Source organism: Etheostoma cragini, chromosome 17 (genome assembly GCF_013103735.1).
Source record: "Etheostoma cragini isolate CJK2018 chromosome 17, CSU_Ecrag_1.0, whole genome shotgun sequence".
Lineage (NCBI taxonomy): Eukaryota > Metazoa > Chordata > Actinopteri > Perciformes > Percidae > Etheostoma > Etheostoma cragini.
This window is the reverse complement of record NC_048423.1, coordinates 4,659,639-4,675,817: the sequence shown is the minus strand read 5'-3', so window position 1 is coordinate 4,675,817 and position 16,179 is coordinate 4,659,639. Positions and strand designations below refer to the sequence as shown.

General features: G+C 40.9%; 1 protein-coding gene across 1 annotated transcript in view; it reads left to right on the top strand.

Annotated features, from left to right (window-relative positions):
* LOC117960528 (mitogen-activated protein kinase kinase kinase kinase 3-like) overlaps nucleotides 1-16,179 on the top strand; it is a 49,044-nt gene that overhangs the window by 24,537 nt on the left and 8,328 nt on the right. The window contains exons 12-26 of the mRNA XM_034898471.1: nucleotides 414-492; nucleotides 669-727; nucleotides 3,877-3,939; nucleotides 6,068-6,120; nucleotides 6,582-6,620; nucleotides 8,413-8,487; nucleotides 11,142-11,193; nucleotides 11,377-11,767; nucleotides 13,717-13,829; nucleotides 14,234-14,275; nucleotides 14,620-14,704; nucleotides 14,851-14,930; nucleotides 15,179-15,239; nucleotides 15,414-15,531; nucleotides 15,729-15,787. Coding sequence (XP_034754362.1) covers nucleotides 414-492; nucleotides 669-727; nucleotides 3,877-3,939; nucleotides 6,068-6,120; nucleotides 6,582-6,620; nucleotides 8,413-8,487; nucleotides 11,142-11,193; nucleotides 11,377-11,767; nucleotides 13,717-13,829; nucleotides 14,234-14,275; nucleotides 14,620-14,704; nucleotides 14,851-14,930; nucleotides 15,179-15,239; nucleotides 15,414-15,531; nucleotides 15,729-15,787 — 1,369 coding nt within the window. The remainder of the gene's footprint in view (nucleotides 1-413; nucleotides 493-668; nucleotides 728-3,876; nucleotides 3,940-6,067; nucleotides 6,121-6,581; nucleotides 6,621-8,412; nucleotides 8,488-11,141; nucleotides 11,194-11,376; nucleotides 11,768-13,716; nucleotides 13,830-14,233; nucleotides 14,276-14,619; nucleotides 14,705-14,850; nucleotides 14,931-15,178; nucleotides 15,240-15,413; nucleotides 15,532-15,728; nucleotides 15,788-16,179) is intronic.

Genomic DNA, 16,179 nt, shown 5'->3' with positions numbered 1-16,179 from the left:
GGAAAAAGGCTGCAATGAAACAAAGAGTGAAAAATTTAAAGGGGTCTGAATACTTTCCGTACCCACTGTATGTATAGCAGTAATGTTACCTTACAGGGACAGACAAGGACAGTTTCAACACACAGGGGAAACAATGTTCCTGCCAGGGAAGGTTTGTGTTTTCCGTCGGCTGCGTTGCTATGTTTTGGTTGTTTGGTTGCAGAGAGTGATTGGCTGTTTTGCTGTGTCATCAAATCCCACCCACAGGAATTAGCCTATTGAAATCTTACTCAGTGGTGTGTTAACTACTACACTGTGTATATTCTTTAAACAGCTCTTTGACTGTCTCTCTCTCTCTCTCTCTCTCTCTCTCTCTATCTCTCTCTCTCTCTCTCTCTCTCTCTCTCTCTCTCTCTCTCTCTCTCTCCTGATAGTCTCCGGTATCTGTTCCTCATCGTATTCGTTCCACCAGCAGGAGTGCCAGAGAGGGAAAAACACTGTCAGAGATTAACTGTGAGTTCATACACAAGGTCAACATTAACAAATCTATTTTTAACACAGAAAACCGAAGTGGCCAGAACATTCAAACTCTCTGTGTTCACTGTAGTCCCCTATCCCGTGCTGTTCCCCTTTGTGTTTCACTGTTGTTTTTTTACCCCTTTCTCTGTATCTTATTTTATCTTCCTCAGTTGGTCAAGTGAAGTTTGATCCTCCCTTAAGAAAGGAGACCGAACCTCATCATGAACCGGTGAGTTATTAGCTGTGGCATTTGTGTCTGTGTGAGAGTGTGAGTGTTCTGTGTGTCTGTGTGGTTGTCACTTCACTGGTTACCAGCATGGCTGATTCTCACTTACTCACAGGAAGCACCCCAAACAATTCATGTTGTTGTTATTCTGTGTTGAACCAAACATGAAGCCCATCCACATAATTTACTCTGGCAGTTTTAAAATTGAGGCGTTTTAAGTAGGGATGTCCCAATCTATGCCAGCAGAGGTTCAAAAATCTTTAGGCAGGCGGGTGCAAAATCAGATGAATTGAGATCAGTGTCAGGGCTCTCCTTTAGGTTCAGGGCTCCAGTTGAGCTCGTAAAGGCATCTGGTCAGGGTTCCTCCTGTGGAGGCCATGTCAAAATCTTGGCTAGAACCAGAACAGGCTTTTGGGATAATCATGTCTGACCTGGCCTTGAAAGCCTCAGGCTCCCCCTGTAAATGCAGGACGATCCTGCTTGGGAGAACAACAAGCTCTGACCTAGATAAGCAGCAGAAAGTTGAAAGTTGCAGAAAGAAAGCAGACAATTGCATAAAGCATTTGCTGTCTCCCTTCTGTCTTCGGCATGGTGCGACACTGCCAGCCAGCCAGCCAGCCAGCCAGCCAGCCAGCCAGCCAGCCAGCCAGCCAGCCAGCCAGCCAGCCAGCAGCCTTTGACACGGACACAACAAGAACTGTGAACGCGCTGATGCGCTGTTAAAATTAGTTTTCTTGCCCCAGTTTCTCCTTGTTCACATGGATGGATGGATGGAACACATATCTACCAGGTTGGATAGAAATGTAAGGGCAGATATGGTATCTTCGCTTTATGTTTGAGTTGGGTTTTTTTTTAAAGATTTTTTGGGGGGGCTTTTTCCCTTTTTTAGTGACAGTGGATAGACGGTAAATGGGGAGAGAGATGGGGCAAGACACGCAGCAACAGGCCGCGAACGCTGTTACTGGGTGAGCTAGAGGCCACCCCTCTAAACCTGTTTGAGTCGTGACTCACTCAGATCTTTCACCCGACTCTTTAAATTAACTCATGAGTCTCTAGTATCGTTAACTCGATCAGTTGAGTCCTACTACAGTTCAATCTAAAATGATAACCGCGCCACATGCAAACCTCCTGCAACATTAGCTTCTACTAGTCCAAGCCATCTTAGCGGCCAAAAGCTTTATAACTTTACGAACAACTTCGTAGGCAACCACAATTCCACAAGTCAACTCAAGCAACTGAGTGAGCAGAGAGACAACCCGAGACAGGTTATAGGAACTTCTCGACTTGCAGACTCAGAGCCGGCAGCTCACAACCATGGCACTCATTTGTTGTCGATGACTCATGAGTTGTTGCGTGAGTCAGCTGGCTGTGAGTAGATCTGTAGCAGACGAGCGAGTGAAGTCTCTACTCCAACTCAGGGTAAAGCAAATCCACAACAAAAGCCATTCACTTCTGAAATAACATACCATGGTCAGTACGCAGCCTAGCTAGCCCTACTGTAGGTTTGGTGTATAAATGTAGTATGTTAAAATGCAATTAGGTCGTGCAGACAGTCCTAAACATTGCAAGCTTGCCTAGGCTTGCCAATAATGGCTCAAGTGACTCGCACAACCCGGATCAGTTTGGTTAGTGACTCAGAGTAAACTGAATCCCTAGAAGGAATTGAGTTTGCCAGCCCCAGTATTTTCTACCGCGTAAGAGGCGTGATCAAATGACTCTGTATGCAATTGGATAGTCCTTCAACCAATCAGACCAACGATCCAGGTGACGTACTTTGCCTCAATAGGTTGCTGTTCTCCGGGGGCCGCCATGACGAATGTAAACACAAAGCTGCTTGTCTTCGCTTCTTTATCGTCATTGTGTTAAACCCGCTAATAGAGCGCCAGGTGGATGAGCCAGTTTGTGATTGGTCCCCGCAGATTTGTATTGAAAGCAGAATACAAAAATGTACAGGTTTCCTGCCTGAGCTGTGGGGCGACATCAAATCACTGGCAGATCGGGCTGGTTTTACCCAGTCTAGATGGTTATGCTATTGCCTATCTCTTTTAGAACTGCTGAAAGGAGTGTGGACAAATGGGATGGTGCAGGGTTCATTCACAATCACAGCGTCTTGTTTAAGTCTTCCATTCCCTCACTCCCTCTTTTTCTGTCCTTCCTTGGCACTTTTTCCACAAACTCCCCGAATATTCCCTTCAAGTCGGCTGATGAAATTCATTCTAAAATGCCTTTGTCCTTCCTCTTTCCCTCCATCTTTATATCAAGCAATTTGGATATATGTTATGAAATATAGTCACCAACGTAGGTCTACATTCATCATTTGTCCTTCAGTTTCTACCCTCTCCTTGAAAGTAATGTAATAACACGGGGTCTCTCTCTGTCCAGCTGACCAGTGTTGTTGTCAGCCCTCCCAAGAGATGTCCATTCAGGATTACGGTGCTATATGTAGCATTTTAAAATCAATAAGTCATTACCTCGCTCATATTGTTATATATTATTAATAACATAATCGCTAATGAGCAGCAGCCTTCTGTTGCATCTTTGCTCAAAAGAGACTCTGGCAAACCCAGATGGTGCAAAGAGGCAAGGGCTGGGGTAACCTTCGTCATGTTTAACCGCACGTGTAATCCTAAAAAAAAAAAATCACACTCATAGCAGCTTTTAAGAACCTGGATTAAGGAAGCATGTGGTCTGAATTCAACAAAATGCTACTTATAATATCACTGGAATAAAACGGTTTCTTATTGTCTCATGGCTTCACTGAAGGAGGCTGTATAAAAAGCTATCTATATTCATTTTATATTTCTCAAGCTTCACGTAGCACCGATGAGACATACTTAATAATAATTTATTAATGTCTCTCCTCAGTTTTGCTGATTATGAACCCCCATCTAGAGCAGTTTATTCCGTCCTTTCCTCTCTCATCCTGTACCCCGATTCATCCCCTCTTCTCTTCAGATTAATATTCCAGTATCTCCCTTCTTATCTGTCTTGCTGATCCATGGACTTCAGAGTCCCTTTTGGCCTTATCCATTTTTCATCCATCATCGTCTCTTGCATCAGTGTCAGTGTCCTCCCCCTCTCCCCCCCGTTCCCTCCATCAGTCCAGGTTAATGTATTAACTGAGGTCTCTCTCGCTCTGTCTTGCTGACCAGTGTGAATCTGAGCCCTATCTGGACTGTGTTGAGGAGCTCTACTATACCGCGAGATCTAATCTGGTAGTACTCTTTCTATCCGTCTCTCTCTCTCTCTCTCGTTCGGCCTCTCCCTGTCCACCTACATTGGTCTTTTTTCTTTTCTTTCCTCAATCTGTCTCCATTTTTTTAACTTTATGTCTTCTTTTTTATACTTCCGTCTTTCCTTTTTATTCTAAATCTGTTTCTGAAGGACAACTCCCTGTCCTCCCTTTGGCTCTCTTGCTTTCTGAGCCCTTGCTGTCTCTTTTATTTTTTATTTTTTATTTCCCGAGTGCTGTGGTTGTTTTGGCTGCTCTATGTATTTTTGTTCATTTTCACAGTTTTGTTCCATCTATTCTGGTCCGTCCGTCTGTTACTGTTCATTTTTCTTCTTCTTCTTCTTCCAGCCTTGGCTTTTGTCTCACTTACTGGTGCAGTTGTCATGGGGACAAGAGTCTTCAGTGATGTTGTTGTTCTTTTTTGTTGTTTTTAGATACACGTGCAATACACACATTTACTCAACAGTGAACAGTCAATCAAATCAGATTGTAAATCTTGCTTTGTGTGTGTTAGGTATGGAGTTTGTGTGAGACAAACTACACACACACACGCACACACACGCGCACACAGACAAAGTTCAGAGGTCAGATTCAGTTAAGTGGTAGAGCTGCGCGTCTGAAGATTGGTAGTGTTGCAGTGCTTTGCTTATGTACACAAGCATTCCTACTCACAAAAGAATACTTTTTATATCCAAATTTATAAACATTCACACTCAACCTTTAAGGTTTCTGTATAATACCGGTTTGATTTATATATATATATATATATATATATATATACGTATTTCCCTCTACAGAATGTTTGGTCTCTCTTCCATGCACTATTGCTTATATGTTTTCTAACTTCTTAACGTCCTGTAGTTGACCAGCGCAACAGGGACTCTTTTGTGTGTGTGTATGTGTGTGTGCAGTATGTGTGCGTTTCCCTTTGCATGCTTGTTAGGTTATTACATTGTTTTTGTGACACAATGCTGCATTCACATTGTGGCTTCATGTTATAGATGTGAAACCAAGTATTGATTTGTTTCTGTCAGACAATGGTGCTAAACTCAGCCAGTGCTTGTTATTGTCAACCTTAATCAACCTGCACCTGGTTGGAAAGATGCTACAGGAACACAACTATAAAACTGTAGGAATCACAATAATCCAGAATACATTCAAAAAGCTCTGCTAATTGTCTTGCATTCAGGTTTAGAAAGAAGACTTCTTCTAACATACCTGATTGATGATACATTGCTTTTTTTTCATAAAACAATGGCTTCCAATCTGAGGGCCCGCATTCCCCAAGGGGTCCCAACATGTATATGAGGGTCTACCGAACGGCTTTCGTCCAATCAAAACGTAGAAACTGTAACTAGCCCATTTACTTACTAGGTAACATTAGTTTGTGGAGTTACAGGTTACATAAAAAAGCCTCGTTCTCAATTAGCACATCCACTGTGTAGTATTTCCCCATCAGATTGTAGGGTTGCTTAAGTAGCTAGCTAGCTAGCTAGCTACAGCTGATAAAATCTGCTGGTTGAAGTTGTTCTGCTTTTTGTGAAATACTGGATATGTTCACCACTGGGAGGACCTAAAATAAAACTTGAACAGAAATTATACACCTTTCATTTCCATTTAATAGGTACAGTTTCTATTGTATCAGCGACCCTGTTGTTGCCGAGCATTGTCTGTATCAAATCTACGAAGACAAGAGGGATTTGCTGTTGGGGCTGACATCTTATTATTTATACATATTTGTGGGCCACAATGTGAATTCAGCAAAAGTCAAATCTACACATGTAGAGTTCGCCATAGGCTCACTGTGTACATCTGTGTTTGTATATTGTTATGAAATGAACTTTGAGTTAAATTGCTGTTTTACTGGTGATGTTTGTTACTTCTAGCAGTCGCCACAGCCGCTACAGTATAGTAGCAGCTCATGCAGGAATTTGACAATTGAACAGACTTTCAGTTTAAGTCACTATTTCAGTGTGGTTTATTGTGGCAATAGGTCTGGATCTTCAGCCCCGTTTATGTCCCTTCAGAAATTGAGTAGAGTAGCACCTACTTCAATGAGCTAGTTATGACGTATTATGTCACAGTACTAATGTCATTTGTTTGTCTTGTAGGACTTGCAGTTGGAGTACGGGCACGATTCACCAAGTCTACTGGGAGGTAACAAGTAAGTCATTTTCTTCCCTTTTGTCTCTCTTGCTGTCTTTTTTTGTCCTGCAGGTCTTTTTTTCTCTTTTTACACCTTCATCTTTTTATCTCTCTGATGAAGTTTCTTCCCTTCTTTAATCTTTAGTTGCTGTTTGTCCACAACCTTGAGGGAGGTTGTGGACTAACAGGGAGAGCCAGAATCTGAGATGGGGCGAGTTTTTGTTTTTTATAAGCTGTACAGTATGCTTGATGATTTATTCATAGTTTGCAGCTAAAGGGTGTTCTCTGAGCTGTGTGTTTGTGTGAGCTTTCTGCTTTCAAGTGTGCTTCTGTGCACTAAGCAGAAACTCGGGTTAAGATCAGGGCAAACTATTTTCTAAAGCATGTAGATTGTCTCTGTAAGTTATTATTTTATTAGGTCCAATTATTTTCTTTCTTTCTCTCATTTATACTTTTCTCTTGATTTGTCCGACACAACAGGAGTCTTCTCAAATCTGTGGAGGAGGAACTACAGCAGAGGTAAGTCAGACCCCTCTCATATCCTGATTCACTCAGGGCCTCGTGATTTCTAACCACGCCCACCCATCAGCCAATCGTTTTTAATGGCAGGATTAATCGGGCCAATCACACGCAACTAACGTTGTTGTAATGACTTTAGTCTCTCACTGCTCTCAGCATTTTGGCTTCTTCTGGGTTTTATTTCCCTTCTGCAGCTTGCTTCATGCTTTGATGTCATCAGGAGAAGGCTGTGCTTCATAGGAGCTTCATGCAAAGCATGGCTTGCACGCACGCACTCACACTCTCATATGTGCTGACACAAACACACACATGTACGTGTGTACAGTTTTTTCCGGCCAAAGCTGCTGTGGGTGTCTTTAGCCGTTTTTCTGCAATCTGATACAACATATGTGCTGCAGATCTATATTGTGTAAAAGCCAGGTTTGCTGAATCAATGTTTGACATATATGATCTAGATGTCATATTGTAGTTTCTTTTGGTTTAGTTTTTGTTTCAGTTGGTTGACAGAGAGAACCTAGTAGAGTAGAACAGCCTTTACTTGTTTCAGTCTTTGTGGTTGTATTACATTACATCTTCTGTTTCAGAAAGCAGACGGTAGTTTGCAGACTTGGATGAAATGCAGTTCAAACGTTCTTTTAGTGTCAGGTTTGGTAGTTAGCGTCTAACTGTGTTTTTTTCCAGTTTCTTGTTTTGAAACAGCAGATTTTAAAAATATCTTACTGTATCTCAGTACAAGAAGAAAAAATGAGTATAGTGTATGTGACATGGAATTAGAAATTCTAGATGGATGGAATGTGAGCAGTATATTTACTTTGAATTGAGGTTTCATAAATGTGATGATCTTGAAAAGTTGTGTCCTCATATACTTTTACTTTGAAACACCTACAGGAAGTGTTGAGTTTAATAGAAAGGCGCTTATAAGTGGTAGAAGGTAACAAAGTACATTTACTCAAGTACTGTACTTAAGTACACATTTGAGGTACTTGTACTTTACTTGAGTCTTTTCTCTTCATGCCACTTTCTACTTCTACTAAACTACAGTTCAGAGAGAAATATTCTACTTTTTACTCCACTACTTGAAGTCCAGTTGCTTCGCACTGATCACAAGAACGACAAAGAAGAAGCAAATGCAGTTATCTTGTGAGGGAGAGCAGTATTTCTGTTCAATTCCGCTTTCAACATCAAATCAAAAACAGTAGCAGGTTAATAAACCAAGAGAAGTCTTTCTAAAACATGATTTAATATGCTCATAAAAAAGAAAATCTGCTGTCCAATGTGTTGTTGTTGTCCAGCTGTTGTTTTAAATAATATTTGAGAATTTACGGGATAAATATTGAGGTTGAGTTACTATGAATTGACTGATTAGAAGTTAGGTGTACTGTATCAAGGGGGGTGTAAATCTGTAAGGACTGTACAGGTTCAAACAGTAAATTGAGTGCCAGCGGCATGTTGTGGCTGATCTTTCCTGGTTGCCCGGGTTTGGAGGAATGATCGGAGATCAGAATTAATTTTTTAGTTTGGATCTGTTCAGTCCTGTCCGATCTGCCCAGGGTTCAAGGGATAGAAGGAGTTTGTGGATGAAGCTTCACTCAGATCTCCCTCCCCTTTCCCTTCTTCCTCTGTCCTCTTCCACCTCATCCTCCTCATGTTGCCATCCTACCTCCTTTGCTTGCTCCCTTAATCTCTCCCTACTATGCCCTCTCTGCCTCAATCCTTTACTTCTGCCCCCCCCCCTCCTTTCTCCCCTGTCCTTTCTTACCCACCCTCCTCCTATCTTCACCTCCTCTCCCAGGGGCCATGTGGCACACTTAGGGGATGATGATGATGAGGATGATGATGGTGCAGATGATGATGAAACTCACACTCAGTAAGTTTTCTCCCAGTCTTGGAAGTCTGGAAGCCTCTCCCGCCATGTCTTCCCATCTCTCTTTCTTTCCCCATCCATTTCTCCGTCTTCTCAAAAGGGAAAGGATGAGAAAGAGGAGTGAGACAAGGCGGAAGGCTTCCTGTCTTTGCCACAGTTTCATCAACGCATTTCTATGCAGCACACCCCACCATCAAGCCACATATTCCACCTGCGTTTGTGTGTTTACTGTGTGTGTGTTGTGTTGTCTCTGCCATTACTACTGTCTTTTGTGAAGTTTAATAGCTACTAACAGTAACCCTAAACTCACTTGAAGTGTGATAATATAGAATATTTTGATTATTTCTACATTTTACTTCCATAGATACACAGGGGCAGTGAATAACTTTAGCCATGGGTAGAGCTGAACACCAAAGCATTAAAGAGTACACGGTAGCTACATGTTAACCCAGCTACATGCGAAATTCCAGCACGTCCTATCAATTCATTTTCATTGGATTCTTAGTTGTTCTTTGATCCATGAAATAGGAGGTCTGGGTGTAGTTTTGGTGCTTAGATAAGTGATCCTTATAACCTTGACAGACATCGTATTTGTTGTTGTCTTGTTTTGTTCTCCACTTGCATCGCCATCTGTGCGCCTCCTTGCTGTGTGTACAGTGTGTGTGTGCGTGTGCATTCACGCTGTCCTCTCCTGCCTCTATAAAACTGTGCATTTGGCGTCTAGCCTCATCCCTCATTGTGTCAAAGCCAAGTGTTTTCAGCAGGCCAGAGCTTTCTTTCAAGTCGTATATTTTTCACCGCAGGCCCCAGTGCAATGACTGCAAGAATAGAAAAAACCTAGATTCCTAAATGGACTGCAATCAATAGCAGTGGGAAGTGCAATCAGAGCAACCCTTTCTGACTGTAAACATGTTGAATAAGCTAATGTTGTATGGCCAAAATCACTTCAGAAAATAAAGCTTTTGAGGTGTACACTCGCACTTCAGAATCTGTGCCGAGTGCATCCCTCCCAAGTTGTCAAAAAGGATAAACAAAACATTAGCTCCAAATATAGGCCTAAACATTTAGCTTTTAGCAAAAGCTAACCATGCTGGCTTGCTACATGTATTTGCTAATTCTGTAGCTCCTTGTCACAAACAGCATTTCTCCATTAATTTTTTGCAGTGTAGGGCCAGTAGGTGCTGTTACAAATGAACCTGCTTTCTTTTTAGATGCTTTCATGCCTGCTTCCGCAATTTCTGCAAAGGTGTTTTTCTTAAGAACTCTTACATGCTCTCCTGAAGGAGGTTCTTGCTATTAATGCTAATGCTATTATAACGCTATTAAATTAATTAATTAATGAATGACCATTACATTCAAGGCGCCAAACGAGTTCATACAAAGCTAATCAGCTTCACAAAACTCTCTGTATTTCTCAGTATGACCATGTTAATAAAATGGTGTAGTCCGGCGACATTAGTTTGATGCGTTTTAAGTTACCGATGCAACAACAATAACAAGATGATTACCTCTTCTGAAGAATCCATCCGTGAAGGAGGGGTGGGGGTGGTGCGCAATCACCGGTGAATCACAAGGAAGCGCCGACAGTGTTGTTCCAATTACATTGATTCCTCATTGGGGGGACTAACAAGTTCAGTCACAGACTGTAACTTTTTAGCTGTCCCAGCCCCGAATTTTATACAATGTCAGTTACTGATGAGTTTCTACTGATCAAAGTTTAAATTAAGGGGTTAAGCCATATAACTGTTGACCGCCATTCAACTGAATTACTGTCTCATTTGTATTAGTGTTTCTGTATTTGCGCTCACCGTGATTGGCCCCCAGCCTATGTCTGTTTTGATTTGAGTGCTCCGATTGGTGGCTCAATAAATCTGTAGTCTATAAAGCAAAATGGATAAAGTCTCTGTGAAAGCAATGCTGGTCTGCAGTCAAAATCATTAGTCTGTTTAACAAAGATGACCACAAGTAAGCATACTTTATTGAGATTTGGAGTTTAGACTTTTGCAAAGTTGGTTTCCTGTTGCAGTGTATGGGAATGACTTTAACCAGGGGTCATGCTGTTGCCAAGCAATGGAATTCCACTGAAAAAGTCTATTGAAAGATATGCATATCCTTAAGCAACACTGGCTGTAATTGCTATCTGATTTCCAGTATCAGCATTGCTATTCTCAGGGATTATACACATGCTTCATCTGTAGTTGTTCTTAATGACCTCTTGTGTCAGTTTTAGTGTTGAATAGTGTTGGGCTATGGTTGTTCTTGTCATTTCAGGGTTTCTTTTAACATCTGGTCACCCTATAAAATACTACATTTAGTCTGGCTGCAGAAAATCTTTCAAAAACTACAGTAGATTTCAAGAATTGTTCTTCTTTGTCTGTATGTGATCCAGCCTATTTACCAAAGTTCAAAGCAACTGACAGTAGTATTTTTCTTAGTATAAGTAGTTTTTTTAGAATAGGTATGGATACTAAAATATGTGATTTTGTTGAATCTGTCATACATTATCAAAGGGAAAATTGCTCTAAAATAGCAAGTTAAACCATAGCCTATGCTTGTATGTTGTTTTTAGTTCAACTCTTGCTTGTAACAAACAATGTTAAGTAGTCAATGTTATGTATTTTGTCATGAGTGTCCAATGTTCTCTTCTCATTCTTCAGTAAATCAAGCACTATCATGAGGCCAAAGTTCCCACCTCCCCTTCCTCCCAAGGTATTAACAACTGAATGCATCAGCCACAGTCAATGAATTTGTCATTTGAGTTTTCATTTTAAAGATCAGTTTAAGTCCTTTTTTGTAACATAGTTGTCCTGAATTCTGTTTAGTGCCATTGAAAATGTGATGTAGTGTTTTTTTAGACATGAGCTGACTGTCCTTTTCTGTATTTCCCCTCAGCCCAAGTCGATCTGCTCGTCCCAACCACAGCAGCAGCAGCAGCAACAACTAAAACACGACGACAGCCAATCACACAGCGAGGACGACGGCGGAGGGGGAGGGACCATCAAACGCTGTCCAGTCCCAGACACGCCGAGCCCCGCCAAGGCCGCCTCCAACGTCCCTCCGCGGCCCCCGCCCCCAAAGCTGCCGCCCCACCGCCGCAGTAGCCTAGGTAACGAGAGCCCGACGTGCGCGGACGTCGAAAACTCTGCTCCAGAGGATGATGGGAGCTTTAGGCATTTCTGGGAGTGGCTCCACACGCCTCACACAGAGGAGGAGCTGGAGGAAGCATGGGAGGTGCTGAAGGAGGTGAAAGAGGAGCAGGAAAAAGAGAAGGAAGAGGAAGAGAGTAAGAGCAGCCCCTTGATAGATTGGTAGTGATCGCAGACCCTGTCGTCCCCTTCGATTGGTTGTGTGGTCTCCCATTAGTCAAGTCTTCGTAGTCTGATTTCTTTTTTCCATGAGTTCATTAATAACAGTGCTTTACATCTTTTATTTGTAGTTTCTGCCGTCCCATCAGCTCCTGCTCAATATAAGTGTTTGTCATTTTTTGTGAACTCTGATTGGTTGTTTAATCCAATCAATTAATCAATCAGTCAATAGCTATCAGCCTGCTACAGGTCCTCATCCCTTCTTAGAAGGAAGAAGGAAGAGGAGAAAGCATTGTCCGGACTGATCAGAACTTAGACAACAACACAGGGTAGTGATACGAAATATCACACGATATTTTCTCTCTCCCTATTTAATACATGAGAGATGAAAGCTTAACTGAAACACCAGAGAAGAAACTAATCAATTTTCTTGTTAGAAATTGGCTAAGGATACTTTTAGTAATTCACATATCAATACAGTTTACATCAAATCAGTTCTAGTGCATTTAATCATGCTAAAATATATTTTAGACTAAAGAAAAAGGGCGTTTTCTAAAAGCTACAGTTCTGTCAGATCTAACATTTAGTTATCAAGATAATCTCTGGACTAGATACTTGCCAAAAGTTTGTTTCACCTGTTTACCTACATGATTGAATTTATTGTTTATTATTTATTGTTAAAAAGAAGATGAGCTGTCACCAAAGTGGGAGGAGCTAATCTTCCTGGGGTCCAACAAAAAATCACTTAATGATAATCTAAAATCAGTAAAACATTGTAGACGTCATTATAAAAATCATCAGAAATGATTCAGAAGAAATTATTACAGTATAGCATTCATTATTACTTTGATACAGTACATATCTCCATTCCCCGCTCACCCTACAGACTTTGCTACTCCTTTTTACATATAGTCACTGGGCAATTAAATTGAAGGAGACAAGGTGTCGTGTCCTATTATCACAAGTTGGTTATTGGTTGACTGATCTCTATTTGTAGAAACTCTAACAATTTGGTTGTGCTTTAGAAATGTTACCAATTATTTTGGAACCTACTTTCTCTCTGCAGACGTTAACTGTGGTGCTTAGAGTTGAATCCCAGAGATTAAAAACCGATTGGAAAGAATATGATTTGTTGTTGTTCTAAAACAAACCAGCATAAACATTAAACAGATAGAAAACAGTTTAGAATTATACAGTAATGCTAGAATGGTCCTCTAAGTTTTCAGCAAGCACGCATTGGTGGAGTTGCGCTGTGCGTCTGTGTGTGTGACTAGTCTCCCATTCATCATGTGTTTGTCTAGAGCTACTGCAAAAAAAATCTCAGTTATCAGCCAACTCTAACTCTTTTAACAGAGTAGGGCTTGCTGATTTGTTGTTTACTTGCCAGAGTGGTAGAGTAGACAAACCCAGTCAGAATTGACCAATATTGACCACTTTCTAGCAGTTTGTATGTGGTGCATTAACACCTTGCTTCTCTCATGACTACATTTGATCCTCTGTATTCTTCCTGCTAGCCTGCTCCCTCCTTCCCTCCCTCTCTGCTCCCAGTAGTGTGTTTGTTACTGTTTTAGTTTAACTCCTCTGTGTCTTCAGCCCTGAAGATTATGTTGTACTCATAAAAATAAATGATATGTATGAGAGAAATGTCAGTGTGAGTGGATTGTTATGGCATAAGTTCTGCATCGGAGTCTGTTTTATTCACTTTTTTCTCACACACATAGCTGTGTATTCTCTCTCTCTCTTTATCTATCTATCTATCTATGTATATATACTGTGTGTGTGTGTGTATATATATATATATATATATATATATATATATATATATCTTTCTTAATTTCTTTAATTTTAATTTCTCCATACCTCTGTCCCTCACACACATTCACTTTGATTGACTTTCATTGAGTTGTGTTTGTGTTGTTGGTAACAGGTAACGGGTTGAACACAGCTCCACATCCACAGGGAGAGAGGGAGAGTCCAGCAGACAGACAGTCCACCATGCCCCCTAGTGTCCCCATACGGAAAGACAAGAAGGACGTTCCGGTAAGCAGACTTGGTGGTCCAGCGGCGGCTCGGAGACCTCCAGAGATCCCTGAAGAAGTTCAAGTGTGTCAAATTCTAAATTGGATCTTTTAACGGAATTATCTCAAAGTAAACTCATTCATAAAAGTGTTAATTATCAACATAATACTGTGGCGCAGAGAAAAAAGTCAAGTTGACTTTGTTGAATGTGGTTGGCTGTGTTTTGTTGGTGGGAAGCCAGTCACTTCCTTTCATTTGCACTAGCAACCCATAGTGGTCGCTCAGTTACAGAGTTATTTAATTATCCCGACTTACTTTATCTCTGTGTGTCTGTGTCTGTCTGTGTGTGTGTGTGTGTGTGTGTGTTTGTGTGTGTGTGTGTGTGTGTGTGTGTGTGTGTGTTTGTGTGTATCTGTCTGTCCTAGAAGCCAATCAGTAATGGTCTCCCTCCTACACCCAAAGTCCATGTAAGTAACAGTTTTTTTTAGAAAACCGTTATTATACGTGCTATTGTCCAGTAAAACAGAATCTTTGAAATGACAAAGTCAACATTTCAAGAATATAAAATATTTAATTGTATGCCTCATTTCTTTTTTGCATTACATTGTATTTTCAGTTGGTTTAATCTATAGCAACTGATCCTTTATTCAAACCAAATTATTTACAATTAGAAAATAAAATAGAAGAGTCAGTAGCTAGCTCAACAAGGTTTTCTTTTCTCTGAACAAAACATCACTCAGGAAGAAAAGAATGCAACACATTCGAGCATCATAATCTGCAGAGTTTATCATTTGTCTCCTTCCATTCGCAGATGGGTGCGTGTTTCTCCAAGGTGTTCAACGGCTGTCCTTTGAAGATCCACTGCGCCACCTCTTGGATCAATCCCGACACCAGAGGTAACCAATAGGAAACCTGATACAGTGTTGAACATGTAATTTACAGGGCGATGACTAGGTCCTGAATCAAACCAACCGGACTATTGAAGGAGCTTCTCTGTGTTGTCTAATGTGAGCTAAAATGTTTGTTTCTGTGTGTGTTTCAGACCAGTATTTGATATTCGGAGCAGAGGAGGGAATCTACACATTAAACCTTAATGAGCTACATGAGACCTCCATGGAACAGGTGAGACTAGAGATCACACATTTTATGATGAAAGTAATATATATCAGGAAAAACAGGGTTTTCACTTTTTAAATTTTTTTTCTGTTATATGCAAGAGATTCCTCAATAGTGCTTTCCAGTGATAGTATTATCTGGTACAATGTGTTTGTTTTTTCAAACAGAAACCGCAATTATTAAAAAAAGTTCTTTGATCATTGAAACTGTCTTTATTCATCTTAATTCTCACTCTAACTTGTTTCTGTCTGCAGCTCTTTCCTCGGCGGTGCACTTGGCTATATGTCATGAACAATTGTCTTCTTTCCATATCTGGTGAGCTACAACACCTCTGTGTGATGGAAGTTGACTATAGGAATAGTATAATTTTCACAACACCCTTTGTAGATCCTGTATCTTAAGTCAACATAATACATCCTTTACTTTTGGTTTCTTCTTTTCTGTTCTCCCCTTTGTTATTCTGTCCTCTTCTGTTTTATTCAATTCCAGGAAAAGCCTCACAGCTGTACTCCCATAGTCTGAGCGGTATGTTTGAACAGGCCAGACAGTTACAGAAGTTACCAGTAGCCATTCCCACACACAAGCTGCCTGATAAGATGATTCCCAGGTAACTGTCAAATGTATCGGTTACTTTTTCCATCAACTGAATTGTTATCCTCTACTCCTCTTTATGTATCTGTCTTTAGTTGTAGACAAGTTAAATAACTTCCAATGGAAACAGAACATTAATGTCACTTTGAATCATCTCAACACAAGAAAAGCCCTTTTTGAGTGACTCTGATTTCTTTCTTTCCCTGTTTAAAGGAAGTTTGCTGTGTCCAATAAAATTCCAGACACTAAAGGGTGCCAAAAGTGCTGCGTAGGTGAGTTTTAGTAAAGGAGTTTTTTTTTTTCATGGCTTAGCAGCACTGCAAGGTCCATACTACATTTGTTGGAATCGTGCTTGTTACATTAAAGGTCCCATGGCATGAAAATTTCACTTTAAGGTTTTTTAACATTAATATGAGTTCCCCCAACCTCCCCATGGTCCCCCAGTGGCTAGAAATGGTGAAAGGTGTAAACCGACCCCTTGGTATCCTGCTCAGCCTTTGAGAAAATGAAAGCTCAGATGGGCCGATTTGGAATCTTTTTCCTTATGAGGTCATAAGGGGCAAGGTTACCTCCCCTTTCTTTGCTTTTCCCACCCAGAGAATTTGGCCCACCCATGAGAGAGAGACGTCATGGCTTTCAAACGAGCAAAGTGGCAGTTGGTCAA